Source organism: Eutrema salsugineum, unplaced genomic scaffold (genome assembly GCF_000478725.1).
Source record: "Eutrema salsugineum unplaced genomic scaffold, Eutsalg1_0 scaffold_13, whole genome shotgun sequence".
NCBI classification, from domain to species: Eukaryota; Viridiplantae; Streptophyta; class Magnoliopsida; order Brassicales; family Brassicaceae; genus Eutrema; species Eutrema salsugineum.
Genome location: NW_006256885.1, coordinates 1,430,217 through 1,444,486, shown reverse-complemented (window position 1 = coordinate 1,444,486; position 14,270 = coordinate 1,430,217). Strand labels below are relative to the sequence as shown.

At 35.1% G+C, this 14,270-nt stretch overlaps 3 protein-coding genes across 4 annotated transcripts; 2 read left to right on the top strand and 1 right to left on the bottom strand.

Annotated features, from left to right (window-relative positions):
• Nucleotides 1–62: 62 nt before the first annotated feature.
• On the bottom strand, nt 63–453 carry LOC18023834. Its single transcript, XM_006406182.2, has one exon. It carries the CDS (start codon nt 451–453, stop codon nt 94–96), a length of 360 nt encoding a protein of 119 aa, XP_006406245.1. The 3' UTR covers nt 63–93.
• Nucleotides 454–4,458: 4,005 nt separating this feature from the next.
• On the top strand, nt 4,459–7,728 carry LOC18023833 (protein DETOXIFICATION 40). Its single transcript, XM_024159423.1, has 7 exons — nt 4,459–4,840; nt 4,931–5,562; nt 6,234–6,290; nt 6,499–6,737; nt 6,830–6,948; nt 7,065–7,151; nt 7,274–7,728. Exons 1-7 carry the CDS (start codon nt 4,523–4,525, stop codon nt 7,337–7,339), a joined length of 1,518 nt encoding a protein of 505 aa, XP_024015191.1. The 5' UTR covers nt 4,459–4,522; the 3' UTR covers nt 7,340–7,728.
• A 510-nt stretch (nt 7,729–8,238) lies between these two features.
• On the top strand, nt 8,239–11,610 carry LOC18023832 (protein DETOXIFICATION 40). 2 transcript variants are annotated; one of them, XM_006406179.2, is made up of 7 exons: nt 8,239–8,667; nt 8,763–9,394; nt 10,279–10,335; nt 10,555–10,793; nt 10,876–10,994; nt 11,133–11,219; nt 11,319–11,610. In XM_006406179.2, exons 1-7 carry the CDS (start codon nt 8,320–8,322, stop codon nt 11,382–11,384), a joined length of 1,548 nt encoding a protein of 515 aa, XP_006406242.1. In that variant the 5' UTR covers nt 8,239–8,319; the 3' UTR covers nt 11,385–11,610. The 2 variants fall into 2 exon arrangements, with proteins under 2 accessions (XP_006406242.1, XP_024015135.1); XM_024159367.1 differs by having other exon boundaries at nt 8,325–8,667; nt 8,767–9,394.
• The last annotated feature ends 2,660 nt before the right edge of the window (nt 11,611–14,270 follow it).

The window sequence follows — 14,270 nt, the reverse complement described above, 5'->3', positions numbered from 1 at the left end:
ATAAACAGACATCTTCGGATATGTAAAAAAAAAAAATAGTGAAGAAAATGGATTATAGTTAGTTAAATACTTAAATGTAGATATGATTAAATTTCAATAATGATTCTCAGGAATGCTTTCTAACGTAGGGCTCCAACTTACATCGCCTAGTTCTTTTTCTTCTTCTTCTTCATAAACCCTGGAGATGTTTCTGCCACTATCTTTGAGAACATGAACTAAATGTTGAATGGAGGTGATACCTTTCTTGTGACCCAAGATTTGTCTAAGTTCTTCTTTTGTCACCACAACTTTGATCCTTACCACTTTAGATTCTCCATTTGCTGATCTGTTACTCTCTTCTTCCAAAATACTACTCTCTTTACCTTCTTCCAATAACTTAACTGGCGGCTCGGGTTTGAGATCGTCTTTCTCTGTTTCCGCAAGGCCATTGTGGTGTCTCAGGCAGTTCCCCATTGATATGTCGATGTATATAATAATGTAAGATAGAGGGACGTGAGATGGTGAGGGTTTGTGTATATATATACATTTGAGAAGGAGAGAGAGAGCACATGAGAGAAGCGATTTATGCGCCGGAGCGATTGCAACGACTAAGTGAGGTCTGAACTTTGTATTTTTATTGGTGTCGTAATTATTATCTTAGATGTTCTGTCACAACACGGTTTATATCTTATATCAGTTTGTAAAGTATGTAAACTATATAGTTGGATCGTTCTTTTATCATGTAATTTTCTTTTGTATTTTAACACTAACAGTTAATAGTGATTGTTGCTTCATAAATAATAGTTAAGGTTGACTAAGAGATACCCAAATTGGTTATGTCAATACAAGTTTGTGTGTTTTTTGCTTATTACAGAATTCATGTTTTTTGGGCTAAAATACTTTAGTTTTTTCCCCATTTAAAAGTTTTCCTATTGCTGTGTCATGCTTGCGTAAGCATAATTAACCAGTTCAAAATCTAATAGTGAGATTCTTTTTGCTTCCGTTCAACAATATTGAAGCTAACAATGACCCTTTGATTCTGTGGTTGTCTTTTAATCTCTAACTAGTTCAAATAGTATCCCTCGCTGACATAATCTATAACTAATTATCGTTCCTTAAATATGATATTGTTTAGTTAGTTACTTGACATATTTTGATATTAATGTACTTATAGACATGTGAACGGAGTACGGGTTAGGTAGGTCTTGCAAGCTCACTACTCTTTTTTTAATTATGATTTTTTACCAATACAAGAATTTGGGCAAAACGAATTAAATGAAAATTTCGCTAATGTGTAGAAGATTTTAATGCAGCTTATAAACGGTCGTCTTGAATCCAGTTGTCGAAATCCATTATCTGGATGTTGAGAATTTACATTTTCGACGGAAGCTGCCATTATTTGAAAGGTTTCCAATCTTTGATTTATACTATACTATTTCAATCCCCAATTATAATATCATTATACATATGAAGGCGAAATCATCTCTCTATACAAAGCAATGTAGCATCACAGACAAATCTAGGTCCGGCGTCATTGAAATAATCTCCTCTCTAACGTGTAGAGTTAACCATATTTTGGTTAATTATGATAAATCAAAATTTTCCAAGGTATCTAGTTTGAATAAAAGTATGGTGTTAAGTCTATATCCATCAAAGATTTTTCATGAAAAAAGAACATACAACCCATCGTATAAAATTAGATTTCGTCTAATTAATGATTTCAAGATGAAGACCAAATCAAATCGTTGTCAATAAAGACCAAATCAAATCCAACTCTAACGGCCGATTTCAATTTATCAATAAAGGAAATTAGATATAAGATAGCTGCTTATATTAACAAATAATTATACTCAAACTAACTAATATTATTAAGTGCATTTGTTAAAAATATTCTTATAAACAATAAAACAATATAGGTTGACGTATATCTGATTTGTTGAAAGTAGGCCATGCATCACTATACGTAGAAAGACAAATGGAGGCCGAAACGCGGAAAAGAGTTGACAATTCATATAGAGTGTCTTTAACATGGGGGTTAGGTGTCAATTTCACAATTATTTCCATTGCAGTTTAGAGCTCATTGCGTGTTGGAAAAAAAAAAAAACATATGGCGCATCCATTGATTATCTATATACATCGTCTCAGTCTTTTCTTCAGGTTTATATTCTCCTATTTAAGTAACATGATATTTAGCTATTAGATTGTCCTTTCGAGCCATGGGCAGATATATAGATAGGCTAAAGGTTAAGGTCATAGTTTATGCATACAAACTTACAAAGGCTGAACTAATAAAATCTAATCGTTAAAACGCTGATATAATATTCTAAATTTATTATAATATGTCAATTAATTAGATTACACCCACACATTTTTCATAAATGAGAAGAAAGTCAATAAATGCTATAATAGCTTGTAGTTCGGGATAATTTTAAATTCAACAAAACCATACATAACTCTTTGACCAAAAAAAACATCACATGATAGTGTATACATGATATATACGTGACATGTGGATGGTGACAACTTGTACCCGTAATAGATCGGATAAACACCATTTTTAGCTTTCTTGATCCCTTCCATTTCTTGTAAATATTTGTTAATTAAGTTCTGAAAAAAAAAACGGATAATTAAGACTTTTTGTCCATATTTGGGCCTTAACATTCTTTTGGAGAACTCCAAGATGGGCTTTCATCAGATTACGTGAATGGGTTTTTAAGCAATCCAAAGTTGTATGCATTTGTTGGAACTTGGAAGTAGTATTTTCGGGAAATGTGGACAAACCAGAAATTTTATACGCTTCACATTTCAGAATTTTCTTCAATTATCCATAATAGACGCTTGTGATGCTTATTTCTCTATTCCATACATGTCCCTCCTCATATAGTCCACCGAAGAAGAAGACTCCAAAATGTGGGATTTTTTTCTTTGTGTTTTATACTAAAAGCGGGACAGTTACGCTTTTTCCTTCCTGAAAGAAAAAACTTTTTGAGTTTGTTTTTAAGCGTTTTTGAGGTTTAAGTTATCTTTTAAGAATCGAACCGGATCGATCCAACTAAGAACCAAGCAAATCCTGAATACTATGATTGATCATATACTGAAAAACCCACCTTTATTATATTGTGTTGTATATTAAAAATGTCTAAAATGTTGGATTTAAAACTTAACACCACGATTACGAAAAATCTAGATTTAAAATTCTAGTAACATACCAAATGTAGATAGTTGACAAAAAAACAAAACCAAATGTAGATAGTATTACTTGTCGTTATTACCTTTCGAAAGAAAATTATGGTCCATAAATCAGAGTAGAACTTGAACCATGATAGAAAAAATGCATGGATCTCAGTCCAGACAAACCTTCTTCTAGTATATGTAAGTAAATCAACCAAACTAGATCCAATTCAAAAATTAATTTTTCTTTATAAAATTCAAAATATGCATAGAAACTAGGGTTATAATTTTTTTGAAAGTATGTTATCATAAAATTGAACATAAGTTTAATCTTTAATAAAATATTTAAGTATTTAACAAATAGTTGGAGACGGAACTCTGTCCAAATCGACTCTGTTTACCAAATTAAAAGTATAGATATATCATATATATATATCACAGTGCCGTAAATATTCGGATATTCTGCTCAGATTTTCATCAAATGAACACTTTTCCATGCATCTCGGATTAACTCTCCCAGCAAAAAATGAATATTTCACTAAGCTCTCAGCAACCAAGAAATTTGGGTTAGGTTCCAAGTGGGAAACTCCTCTACTTAAATGTTGGTTCTGATATCATAAATTACTACCGACTATGTTAGTTGGGGTTTATATATTGGTTTGAAAAAAAAAAAATCCATCAAATAAAAAAGGCTGTCCACACATTGCTTTTTGCGGTCGATTTATGGAAACGTGGTACTGGTAGTTGTTGAAACGAGAGTAAAAGGAGGGATCATTTCCTCACAAAGGCTAACTTTCTGATGATGTTTCGTGATATTATTGTGTATCCTTTATTATAAAGTTTTTCTTTTGTGTCGTATCAGACCAAACCATCACAGTACATTCTATTTCATAGAATTTTCACGTTGGAAAAGGTTACTTTTCAAGATTTATTTGCGAATTAGACCATAGAACCAGTTAGGAACGATTGTATTTGGAATCGTATCCATAAAAATATTTCTTTCCTAAATCATTATATTTTGAACAATTAGAGCGGGACCCTCAATACGTAATCTGGAAAAAGAAAAAAAAATTATATGCAATGAAAAATAACTACGTGGACTACTACACTAACACTAACACCAAATTAAGTCCTTTTGTCCCAATCACAAACAACGTGATTCTCGCTTGAGCATGTCTTTAATTTTGTTTGTTTGTTAATCAGATATTAATCTTTAATACCTGATTAACAAAAAAACAAACAAAAAAAATACATCCTCAAGCGAGAATCACGACTATATTTATAGCCGCCACTAGCCACCCTCCAAAAGACTCAACACTAGACTACACAAACCACACACATCCTCAAGCGAGCAAAATCTCCTGGCTTCTTCATGGACTCGTCTCAAAACGACGGCGTAAACCAACCGCTTCTCCAGCCTCACGCTGATCATGGAACGGAATCAAGCAACGGCGAGCTAGAGAGAGTACTCTCCGACGTCGAAACTCCTCTGTCTAGTCGCCTTCGTAAAGCAACGATGATTGAATCGAAGCTTCTCTTCAAGCTCGCTGCTCCCGCCGTCATCGTCTACATGATAAACTACTTCATGTCCATGTCCACTCAAATCTTCTCCGGCCACCTCGGAAACCTCGAACTCGCCGCAGCTTCTCTCGGAAACACCGGAATCCAAGTCTTCGCCTACGGTCTCATGGTATATGTCTCTAATCTTGAAAACGATCTATAATCTATATTGATTCTTGTTTCTTGCATATATGTTCTTGAAATTCGAAAATCTTTATAGCTAGGAATGGGTAGTGCGGTGGAGACGCTGTGTGGACAAGCGTTTGGAGGAAGAAAATACGAGATGCTCGGCGTTTACCTCCAGAGATCCACCGTGTTGCTTACTCTCACCGGCGTTCTACTCACCATAATCTACGTCTTCTCCGAACCGATCTTGCTTTTCCTCGGAGAATCGCCGGAGATAGCTTCCGCTGCGTCTCTCTTCGTCTACGGTTTAATCCCTCAGATCTTTGCCTACGCAGTGAACTTCCCGATACAGAAATTTCTACAGTCGCAGAGCATCGTTGCACCGAGTGCTTACATTGCGACCGCAACGCTTTTCGTTCACCTTCTCTTGAGCTGGCTCGCTGTTTACAAGCTAGGCATGGGGCTTCTTGGTGCGTCTCTCGTGCTCAGTCTCTCGTGGTGGATCATTGTGGTGGCTCAGTTTGTTTACATCGTGATGAGCGAGAGGTGTCGTGAGACGTGGAGAGGGTTTAGTGTTCAGGCGTTCTCGGGTTTGCCGAGTTTTTTCAAACTCTCCGCCGCCTCTGCCGTGATGCTCTGTCTTGAGACTTGGTATTTTCAGATCTTGGTTCTTCTCGCCGGACTTCTTGAGAATCCGGAACTTGCGCTCGACTCTCTCTCCATTTGGTAAGTCTTTTTTTGTTTGTTTTTGTTGTCAACACTGCATTTGGTAAAAATATTTCTATAAGAAAATGATATTTGACTTGAATATGTTAATTTACCTAATGTAGTCATAAGCTGGAAGTAATAGATAGAGATATTGGGAAGTTATACATAGAAAATTATATATAGATAAAGAAAATATAATTTCCTCGTAACACAAATTTGACTTGTTGTCTCACCAAACAGATTGAGCCACCCAATTTCGGTACTTCCACCAAGTCGGGATAGCATTCTCTTCCTTTAAACTTTCCTAAAACAATAGTAATTTTCTATAGTCTTCACACAAATTAAAAAAACAATTAGTATTTAGCAATGAATATATAGTTTTCTCTCTCTATGAGGGGAAGCCAATACTAATTCGATCATCCAAATATTTTCATTTTTAATATATTAAAAGGTTACGATTAATTAATAACAATGCATACAAATTAATATTAAAAGCTTAGAAAATCAATATTTCTATCACTAAGAAAACATCTAGAGAATTAATCTATTACAGTTAATCATGAAGCGCCTAAATATTATAATATCGTATAACACAAGCAATAAATGTTGATAGATACTGTACTATATTAGGTCGTTTTCTTACGATATATAATTATATATAATTAGTTTTTTTTTTTCCTGTGGTTCAGCATGACAATTGCAGGTTGGGTGTTCATGATATCTGTTGGATTCAATGCAGCAATAAGGTCTGTTTGGCCAAAACTCCCAACTTCTTTTCCTTTATTTCAAATCATTTATATAAAATGTCCTTTCCAGTATATGACCCACCAGATATAAATGAATTCTTACATTTTTATACACTGAAATATGCTAATTCACTTTGAACTCTGACCTTAATTTTTCCAATTAAATTTGAGTGACTGTAAAAAGTTGGTGTTATTGATGTTGATCCAGTGTGAGAGTGAGTAATGAACTTGGAGCTGGGAACCCTAAATCTGCAGCGTTTTCTGTAATCATCGTCAACATTTATTCCTTAATCACAAGTGTGATCTTAGCTATCGTTATTTTGGCATGCCGTAACATTTTGAGCTATGCATTCACTGATGGTGAAAAAGTCTCGGCCGCAGTTTCTGATCTCTGCCCTCTTCTTGCTTTAACACTTGTCCTCAATGGGATCCAACCAGTTCTCTCCGGTAGATCATTCTGTTTCATACACCGCAATTTCCAAAATCCAAAAAAACAAATGTTTTCAATTTTTATATTCTATTTCTTGCTATGTTTTCAGGTGTCGCGGTTGGATGCGGTTGGCAAACGTTTGTGGCAAAAGTTAACGTTGGATGTTACTACTTTATCGGAATTCCTCTTGGGGCTCTCCTTGGTTTTTACTTCAATTTTGGTGCCAAGGCGAGATATTTTTCCCTGTTTTTTTTTTTTACTTTGTTTATTAATAAATGATCCTTGCATTTATTATGAGTCTAATCAAAGGCTAACGATAGCATTTAAATTTGTTGAATTTACAGGGTATATGGACGGGGATGATAGGTGGTACGCTTATACAAACAGTTATTTTGGCGTGGGTCACGTTTAGAACAGACTGGGTAAAAGAGGCAAGTATTCTTAAGACATTTTTCAGCCACCGCGTTTGCGTTTGCGTTTGCTTACGAGTCTATATCTATATTTCATTGATTTGATTGACTTCAAGAAAATTCGGATATTATGTTTGTTTCAGGTGGAAGAAGCTTCCAAAAGATTGGACATATGGAGCAACAAGAAACTAGAAGTGAATCTCGAGTGATGAAAGTTTTTTGTGTTTTTGGTATCCAATGAACCAATTGGATACATCGGCTTAGTATCAACCTATGCAAATGCTCAAGATTATTGGAGACCTGGTAATGTATAGGTCGACATGGATCCTCTACAATTCGATTTTAGTTTTCATTAAATTATGTGCTGGCTTAAACAAAAAAATACCAGGTAGGTGATGTGATTTGTATACCAGATTAAAATGGTTGTCGCTTTACTTTTTTTTTGCTTTACTATTTTTGATTTGCATAATGCGTATGTCTCTCAGTCTCTCCAAAATCATAATGTCTTAGAGAGATGGATCTTAGTTGTTTTTGTTATATTAGATGTTGGTTCCGCGCTATAATTAAGTCGAATGACATATCATCTTTGAAGTTGTACTATCATTTTAATTCGGTTTCAGTTCAGGTCTTGAACTTTAGGAATTTCAGGTTTATGAATGATACTACCAAACCTAACTTCATATGTTTGGTTTAGTATAGTTTCAACTATGATTTCTAATATATTATATTTTTAATTCTAAAATAAAATAATTGCTCTTCTTCCATGCATTTGGTTTAAATTCAAATTTGGTTTTGCACATATTCATATAACAAATCGTTGAGATTATATTCAAATTTGGTTTCGAATTTTTTGTTGTTGCTTTTTTCCGCCCAAATCCATTGAACACTCAATGTTTAATAGAAAACTAATGACATGCACCATATTAGGTTTTTGCACTAAAAAAAATAGTATGTTAGTACTCGATAGGACCACGCTTTGTTTGACCCAAAAAAGCAGTAATTAAATATTTGTAATTATCTTCAGAAAAAAGAAAATTTTGTAATTGTCTCTAGCCGCCACTCGCCAGCATCCAAAAGACCTCACAACACACATCCTCAAAAGTGATAACAAACTCCAAAAAAGAAGAATAAACAGAGAGAGAGAGAGAGAGAGAGAGAGAGAGAGAGAGAGAGAATCTCCGGCTTATTCATGGACTCGTCTCAAACCACCGGCTTATACCAACAACCGCTTCTCCAGCCTCACGCCGATGAAACCGCACCGCCACCTCAGCTTTCTCCGTCGACGGAATCAAGCAACGGCGAGCTAGAGAGAGTGCTCTCCGACGTGGAAACTCCTCTGTTTCTTCGCCTACGCAAAGCCACAATGATTGAATCGAAGCTTCTCTTCAAACTCGCTGCTCCCGCCGTCGTCGTCTACATGATAAACTACCTCATGTCCATGTCCACTCAAATCTTCTCCGGCCACCTCGGTAACCTCGAACTCGCCGCCGCTTCTCTCGGCAACACCGGAATCCAAATCTTCGCTTACGGTCTCATGGTAAAACCGGTTTTGATTTCGTCATGCAAGAAAATCTTGAAAATCTTGAATTTGTTTTTTCTTGAAAATCTTGAAATTATGGAAAATCTTTATAGCTAGGAATGGGAAGTGCGGTGGAGACGCTGTGTGGACAAGCGTTTGGAGGAAGAAAATACGAGATGCTCGGCGTTTACCTACAGAGATCCACCGTGTTGCTTACTCTCACCGGCGTTCTTCTCACGTTAATCTACGTCTTCTCCGAACCGATCTTGCTTTTCCTCGGAGAATCGCCGGAGATAGCTTCCGCTGCGTCTCTCTTCGTCTATGGTTTAATCCCTCAGATCTTTGCCTACGCAGTGAATTTCCCGATCCAGAAATTCCTCCAATCGCAGAGCATCGTTGCACCTAGCGCTTACATCTCAACCGCAACGCTCTTTGTTCACCTTCTCTTGAGCTGGCTCGCTGTTTACAAGCTTGGCATGGGGCTTCTTGGTGCGTCTCTTGTGCTTAGTCTCTCGTGGTGGATTATTGTGGTGGCTCAGTTTGTTTACATCGTGATGAGCGAGAGGTGTCGTGACACGTGGAGAGGGTTTAGTGTTCAGGCGTTCTCCGGTTTACCGAGTTTTTTCAAACTCTCCGCCGCCTCCGCCGTGATGCTCTGTCTTGAGACTTGGTATTTTCAGATCTTGGTTCTTCTCGCCGGACTTCTTGAGAATCCGGAGCTTGCTCTTGACTCTCTTTCCATTTGGTAAGTCTTTTTTCTAATGATACTGTTTCCTTAAACTAATATTTGACTTGTTGTATTTCGTTTAACATAATTAATTTACATATTCTATCTTTATTTAGAGAATAATATGTAGATTAAGAAAAATACTTTTCCTCTTAAAACATATTGGCAATTATATACATACAATGTTTTCTTTTTCGTTCCTTTCTTTCTTGAGATTCGACGTTAAAACGTATGGTTATAGACTTTTTTTCTGATGAATAATTGTAGAAATGATTCGACAACGCTTTTAGTATGTCATTCGATATGAAAAGCAGACAAGGAAATTTTTTGTAGGAGTACAAAGCGAAATTTGGTTGCTAGATATGAAAGTTTAGTGGCGAACACATTTCTACTCTTCTTGTGCTACAGACATAAACTATGGTCACATCACATTTCCTCTTTTTATTGTCTTCTTCTTGAATATATAATATTAGTAATTTACGTTTTTCTATATGAGCATTTTAATATATGAATATATTGTCGTTGGAATCTGATTATGTACTGTTGTTGTTTGGAATCGAACAAAAACATCCTTTCCTCGTCTAAATGTCATCTTCTTTATTCTGTCTAAGATATTATACAATATTATGACCACTAGTTAAAGAATTTTTTAGTAGTAGATCTATTGCTTCTTGGGGACTCGTACTAGATTTTATTACTCCAAAAGTTCTGTTTCTTTTTTTCCATTACCAAACAGAAGAAGCCACTCAAATTATAGGACTTGCACCAACAAGATAGAATTCGCTTCTTTATAATATAATATCACGAACTTTTATGTAAAAGTGAGAAGTTGAAATTTTATAATGTCGTATAATCATAATCAATAACGGTTAATATAATATCTGTTTTTTTTGGTGATTTAGCATGACGATTTCAGGTTGGGTGTTCATGATATCTGTTGGATTCAATGCAGCGATCAGGTCTGTTTTTGCCAAATCCCCAAATTGCTTTCTCTAACTTTAAATTATATCAAATTGAAAATTGTCTCTTTCCCTATTCATTCCCCTCAAAAGTATATGAATTCTCTTACATTTTACACCAACTTAAATATGCTAAATCACACTAAAACACTGAGCTTTTTTTTCTCCAGTTAAATTTGAGTAAGTGTAAAAAATTGGTGTTATTAATATCTGATCCAGTGTAAGAGTGAGCAATGAACTTGGAGCTGGAAACCCTAAATCAGCAGCGTTTTCTGTAATCATCGTCAACATTTATTCGTTAATCACATGCGTGATCTTAGCCATTGTTATTTTGGCGTGCCGTGACGTTTTGAGCTATGCGTTCACTGAGGGTGAAAAAGTCTCGGCCGCGGTTTCTGATCTCTGCCCTCTTCTTGCTTTAACGCTTGTCCTCAATGGAATCCAACCAGTCCTCTCCGGTAAAATCCTTTTTTATTTCGCAAACCAGTATAGAGTAAAAAGTTTTATTTTTACTAAACAATTGGAATTTTTTTATTAAAGGTGTTGCGGTTGGATGCGGTTGGCAAACGTTTGTGGCGAAAGTTAACGTCGGATGTTACTACATCGTTGGAGTTCCTCTTGGAGCTCTCTTTGGTTTTTACTTCAAGTTCGATGCCAAGGCAAGATCATAGTTTTCTTGCCTTTATTATTACTTCAAAATTCAAATACTGATTACCATTCAGTTATTTGGTTATCCATCGTATATATATGAGACTAATTAAAGACTAATCATAGCATTTAAAACTTTTATTTTTTAGGGTATATGGACAGGAATGATATGTGGTACAGTTATGCAAACGGTTATTTTAGCGTGGGTCACGTTTAGAACAGATTGGGTAAAAGAGGTGAGTTTGCATGCGTTTTCCTACGTGTCTACATTTATATTTCATTGATTTGAATATTTGATACACTTCAAGAAAAATTGGATATTATGTTTGTTTCAGGTGGAAGAAGCTTCTAAAAGGTTGGACAAATGGAGCAACAAGAAACTAGAAGTGGTTCCTGAATGATGAAAATTGATGTAAGTTTAGTCTTAAATGAACCGACTGGATTCATCGGTTTAATAAAAACCGATGCAAAGGCTCAACATAACCGGTGAGCTGGTACAATAGGACATGTTTTTTTTAAATCCTCTACAATTCGATTTTACTTTCATTAATGCAAGTCCTAGCTTAAAATAAGTAACAAGTTGGTAATGTTGTATGCCAAATAAATTAAATGGGTATTGCTTTACTATTATTGATTTGCATGCATCCCCAAAACTCTAATATCTTGGACTGCAATCTACTGACATTTTGTTAGATTGGAAATCACTCAATGTTTCTCTTCTAGATGTGATGGATTTTGTTGCTTAGAGTATCCAAGTTTTGAATGTAAAAGAAAGCAGGAACAGGTTTTCTTTCCCATAACATGGCCACATGGGCAGGGTCAGCATAAGCCAGAGATCATGGGCCTGAGAAATCTGAAGTTAGGATATATCAAGCAAAGTACCCAGATCAGTAAATTAGCCCAGCTCGTTTGCATTGAGACACTGAGAATTTTGGAGTTCAAACTTCAATATCTGACACGATGGTTCTCTCCAAATAATATGTGAGTACGTATTTGTATTATCCTGGTTTATTTTTGGCGATTTGTTCCAAATATAAACAAAAATTAAAAAAAAAACCCACCTAACCCATCTATTGATAAAAGTGAATGTGGTTTTTCGCTATATAACATTTTTACTTCGAATTTTAAAAGCCATATATACCCATGGGCTTTCGGATATTCGGTTCGGTTCCGGGTAAGAACCGAACGGTTCCGGATATTTCGGTTCTCAAGTTTTAGATCCATATAGGTACCGAATTGTTTTCGGTTCGGTTCTGGTTCGGTACCTCTCGGTTCCGGATCGGTTCGGGTATGAAGGATGAGAACCGTAAAATATCCAAAAGATTTCGGTTCTTAAATACCCGAAAAAATTTTGTTAACAAAAATAACCAAATAACAAAGAAGAAGCTGAAACTGCAAAAACAAAACAAAAAGACTTAAAAAAATTATTAGAATCATTAACAAAGAAGAAGTTAGCACTCATAATCTCAGATATTAGACTCACAGTTAACATCATATGAATTTCATATATAAATAGTAAACCCTAAATCTATTTCTAAGTGAAGAGACTCTAGAGACTCGATTATTCAAGAGTAATTCGTTGTAAAAACGAAAAAACAAAGAGGAAATGAGATCAATTTAAAATTTAAACAAACAGAAACAGTTAGCCCCAAAATCGATTTTAGCTATAAACAGTAAACCCCAAACCCAAATAAATTCAAAGATGAGAAGGAGATGGAAAAAAAGCATACCCCGACTGATTTTTTAACGTAGCAGATGGCTGTGTCGGCGAAGAAATGCTACAGCGACTGAAAATTAGGGATTTCAGTTTTTCTGAATGATTTAGAGTTAATTTTTTAAGTATTAACGAGAGAAAAAAGAGAAACTGTTTTTTCACAACGATAAGTTGCATGTGTAAGTGTATAGTTTTGTGTATGTCTTTTTTTTTCCCTTTGAATATGTGTCGAATTGTGGATAATGGGCTAGATCAATTTTGTAAAAATGACTTTGAATTACTAATGGGCCAATATTAGATTTGTAGCAAACTAATTGTTTTATATTAATGAGTAATGGCCCAAACTTATACATAATTTTCGGGTATTCGGTTCGGTATTTTTGGTTCTGGGTAATAACCGGATCCGAACCGATATTCATGGATCTTAAATATGAGATCCAATGGGTATTTAGGCAATAACCGAAATCAAACCGAACCGAAAATTTCGGGTCGGTTCCGGTTCGGTATTTTGGTTCCGGTTCTTATGCCCAGGGTGAGCCATATACATCGTGTTTGACAACATTACAAGACTTTGAGGAAAAAAAAAAACACAAAACCCAAAAAGTAGAAAGAGAACTCCTTGCAAGTTACTAGTCTAATGTCATTTTTGTTCCATATTAGAAAAATATTCTCGATACTCTATTTTCTTCACTATTCTCATAAACCCTTAACAACAACAGAGGATTGAAAACCTTTTATCAAAGAAAAAATAATACTAAAAAAAGGATCTAACCACCGAAAAAAGTATATAAAATATAGCAAATAGCTGGACAACAAAACAAGCCAATAATGGCCGCCACGTTAGTTGGCGCCCTATTTTGTCAAAAATTTACGCCTTATTATTCTTTTGTTGACTCAAGACACAATGTTTTTTGGGAGGATTACTACACTAACCTTAGAAAGTATCTATTTTTTTTACAAAACTGGTTTGACGCACTTTTATTTTTTTTACAAAACTAACCTAGCATACCCAAAACACCCTTTTGGCCTTTGTTGAAAAAAACCTTATTACGAAAATGCCATTACTTTTTTAATGCCACGTAGGCAGATTCTGGCGCTAAAAATTTCATAAGTCTACCCAGCTTTGTGGTAGACTTATGAAATTTTGGTCAACGCAGAAATTTTGTTGGTAGAGTTATTAGGGCGATGGTAGATTTATTCAAGAGTTGGTAGAGTTTTTAAATGTTGGTAGACTTTTCTTGGTAGAGTTTTGACGATGAAAGGTAGATTTATTATGTTTCGGTAGATTTGTTGTTATGAATGGTAGACTTGTCAAAAGTTTTGGTAGACTTGTTAACAAAAACGTTGACTTTCTCGCATAGTTGACTTTTTCGGTAGATTTATTGACAATGAAGTAGATTTATTTTCTGAGTTGGTAGACTTATTTCCTTTAGCGGTAGATTTATGTGAAAAAAGTAGTCAATACGTGCGGTAGACTTATCTGTTTCATGGTAGAGTTATATATAATTGGTAGAGTTTTCTCTTTTGTGGTAGATTTGTTTGACTTGTGGTAGATTTAATTCAGTTAAAATTC

Excerpts from the sequence above, each read along its gene's own strand:
- LOC18023834 (XM_006406182.2), bottom strand. The coding sequence starts at position 453 with ATGGGGAACTGCCTGAGACACCACAATGGCCTTGCGGAAACAGAGAAA.
- LOC18023833 (XM_024159423.1), top strand. The coding sequence starts at position 4,523 with ATGGACTCGTCTCAAAACGACGGCGTAAACCAACCGCTTCTCCAGCCT. Across the intron at positions 5,563-6,233 it reads CTCGACTCTCTCTCCATTTG|CATGACAATTGCAGGTTGGG; the intron begins GTAAGTCTTTTT and ends CCTGTGGTTCAG. Across the intron at positions 6,291-6,498 it reads GGATTCAATGCAGCAATAAG|TGTGAGAGTGAGTAATGAAC; the intron begins GTCTGTTTGGCC and ends ATGTTGATCCAG.
- LOC18023832 (XM_006406179.2), top strand. The coding sequence starts at position 8,320 with ATGGACTCGTCTCAAACCACCGGCTTATACCAACAACCGCTTCTCCAG. Across the intron at positions 10,995-11,132 it reads ACTTCAAGTTCGATGCCAAG|GGTATATGGACAGGAATGAT; the intron begins GCAAGATCATAG and ends TTTATTTTTTAG. Across the intron at positions 11,220-11,318 it reads GAACAGATTGGGTAAAAGAG|GTGGAAGAAGCTTCTAAAAG; the intron begins GTGAGTTTGCAT and ends TGTTTGTTTCAG.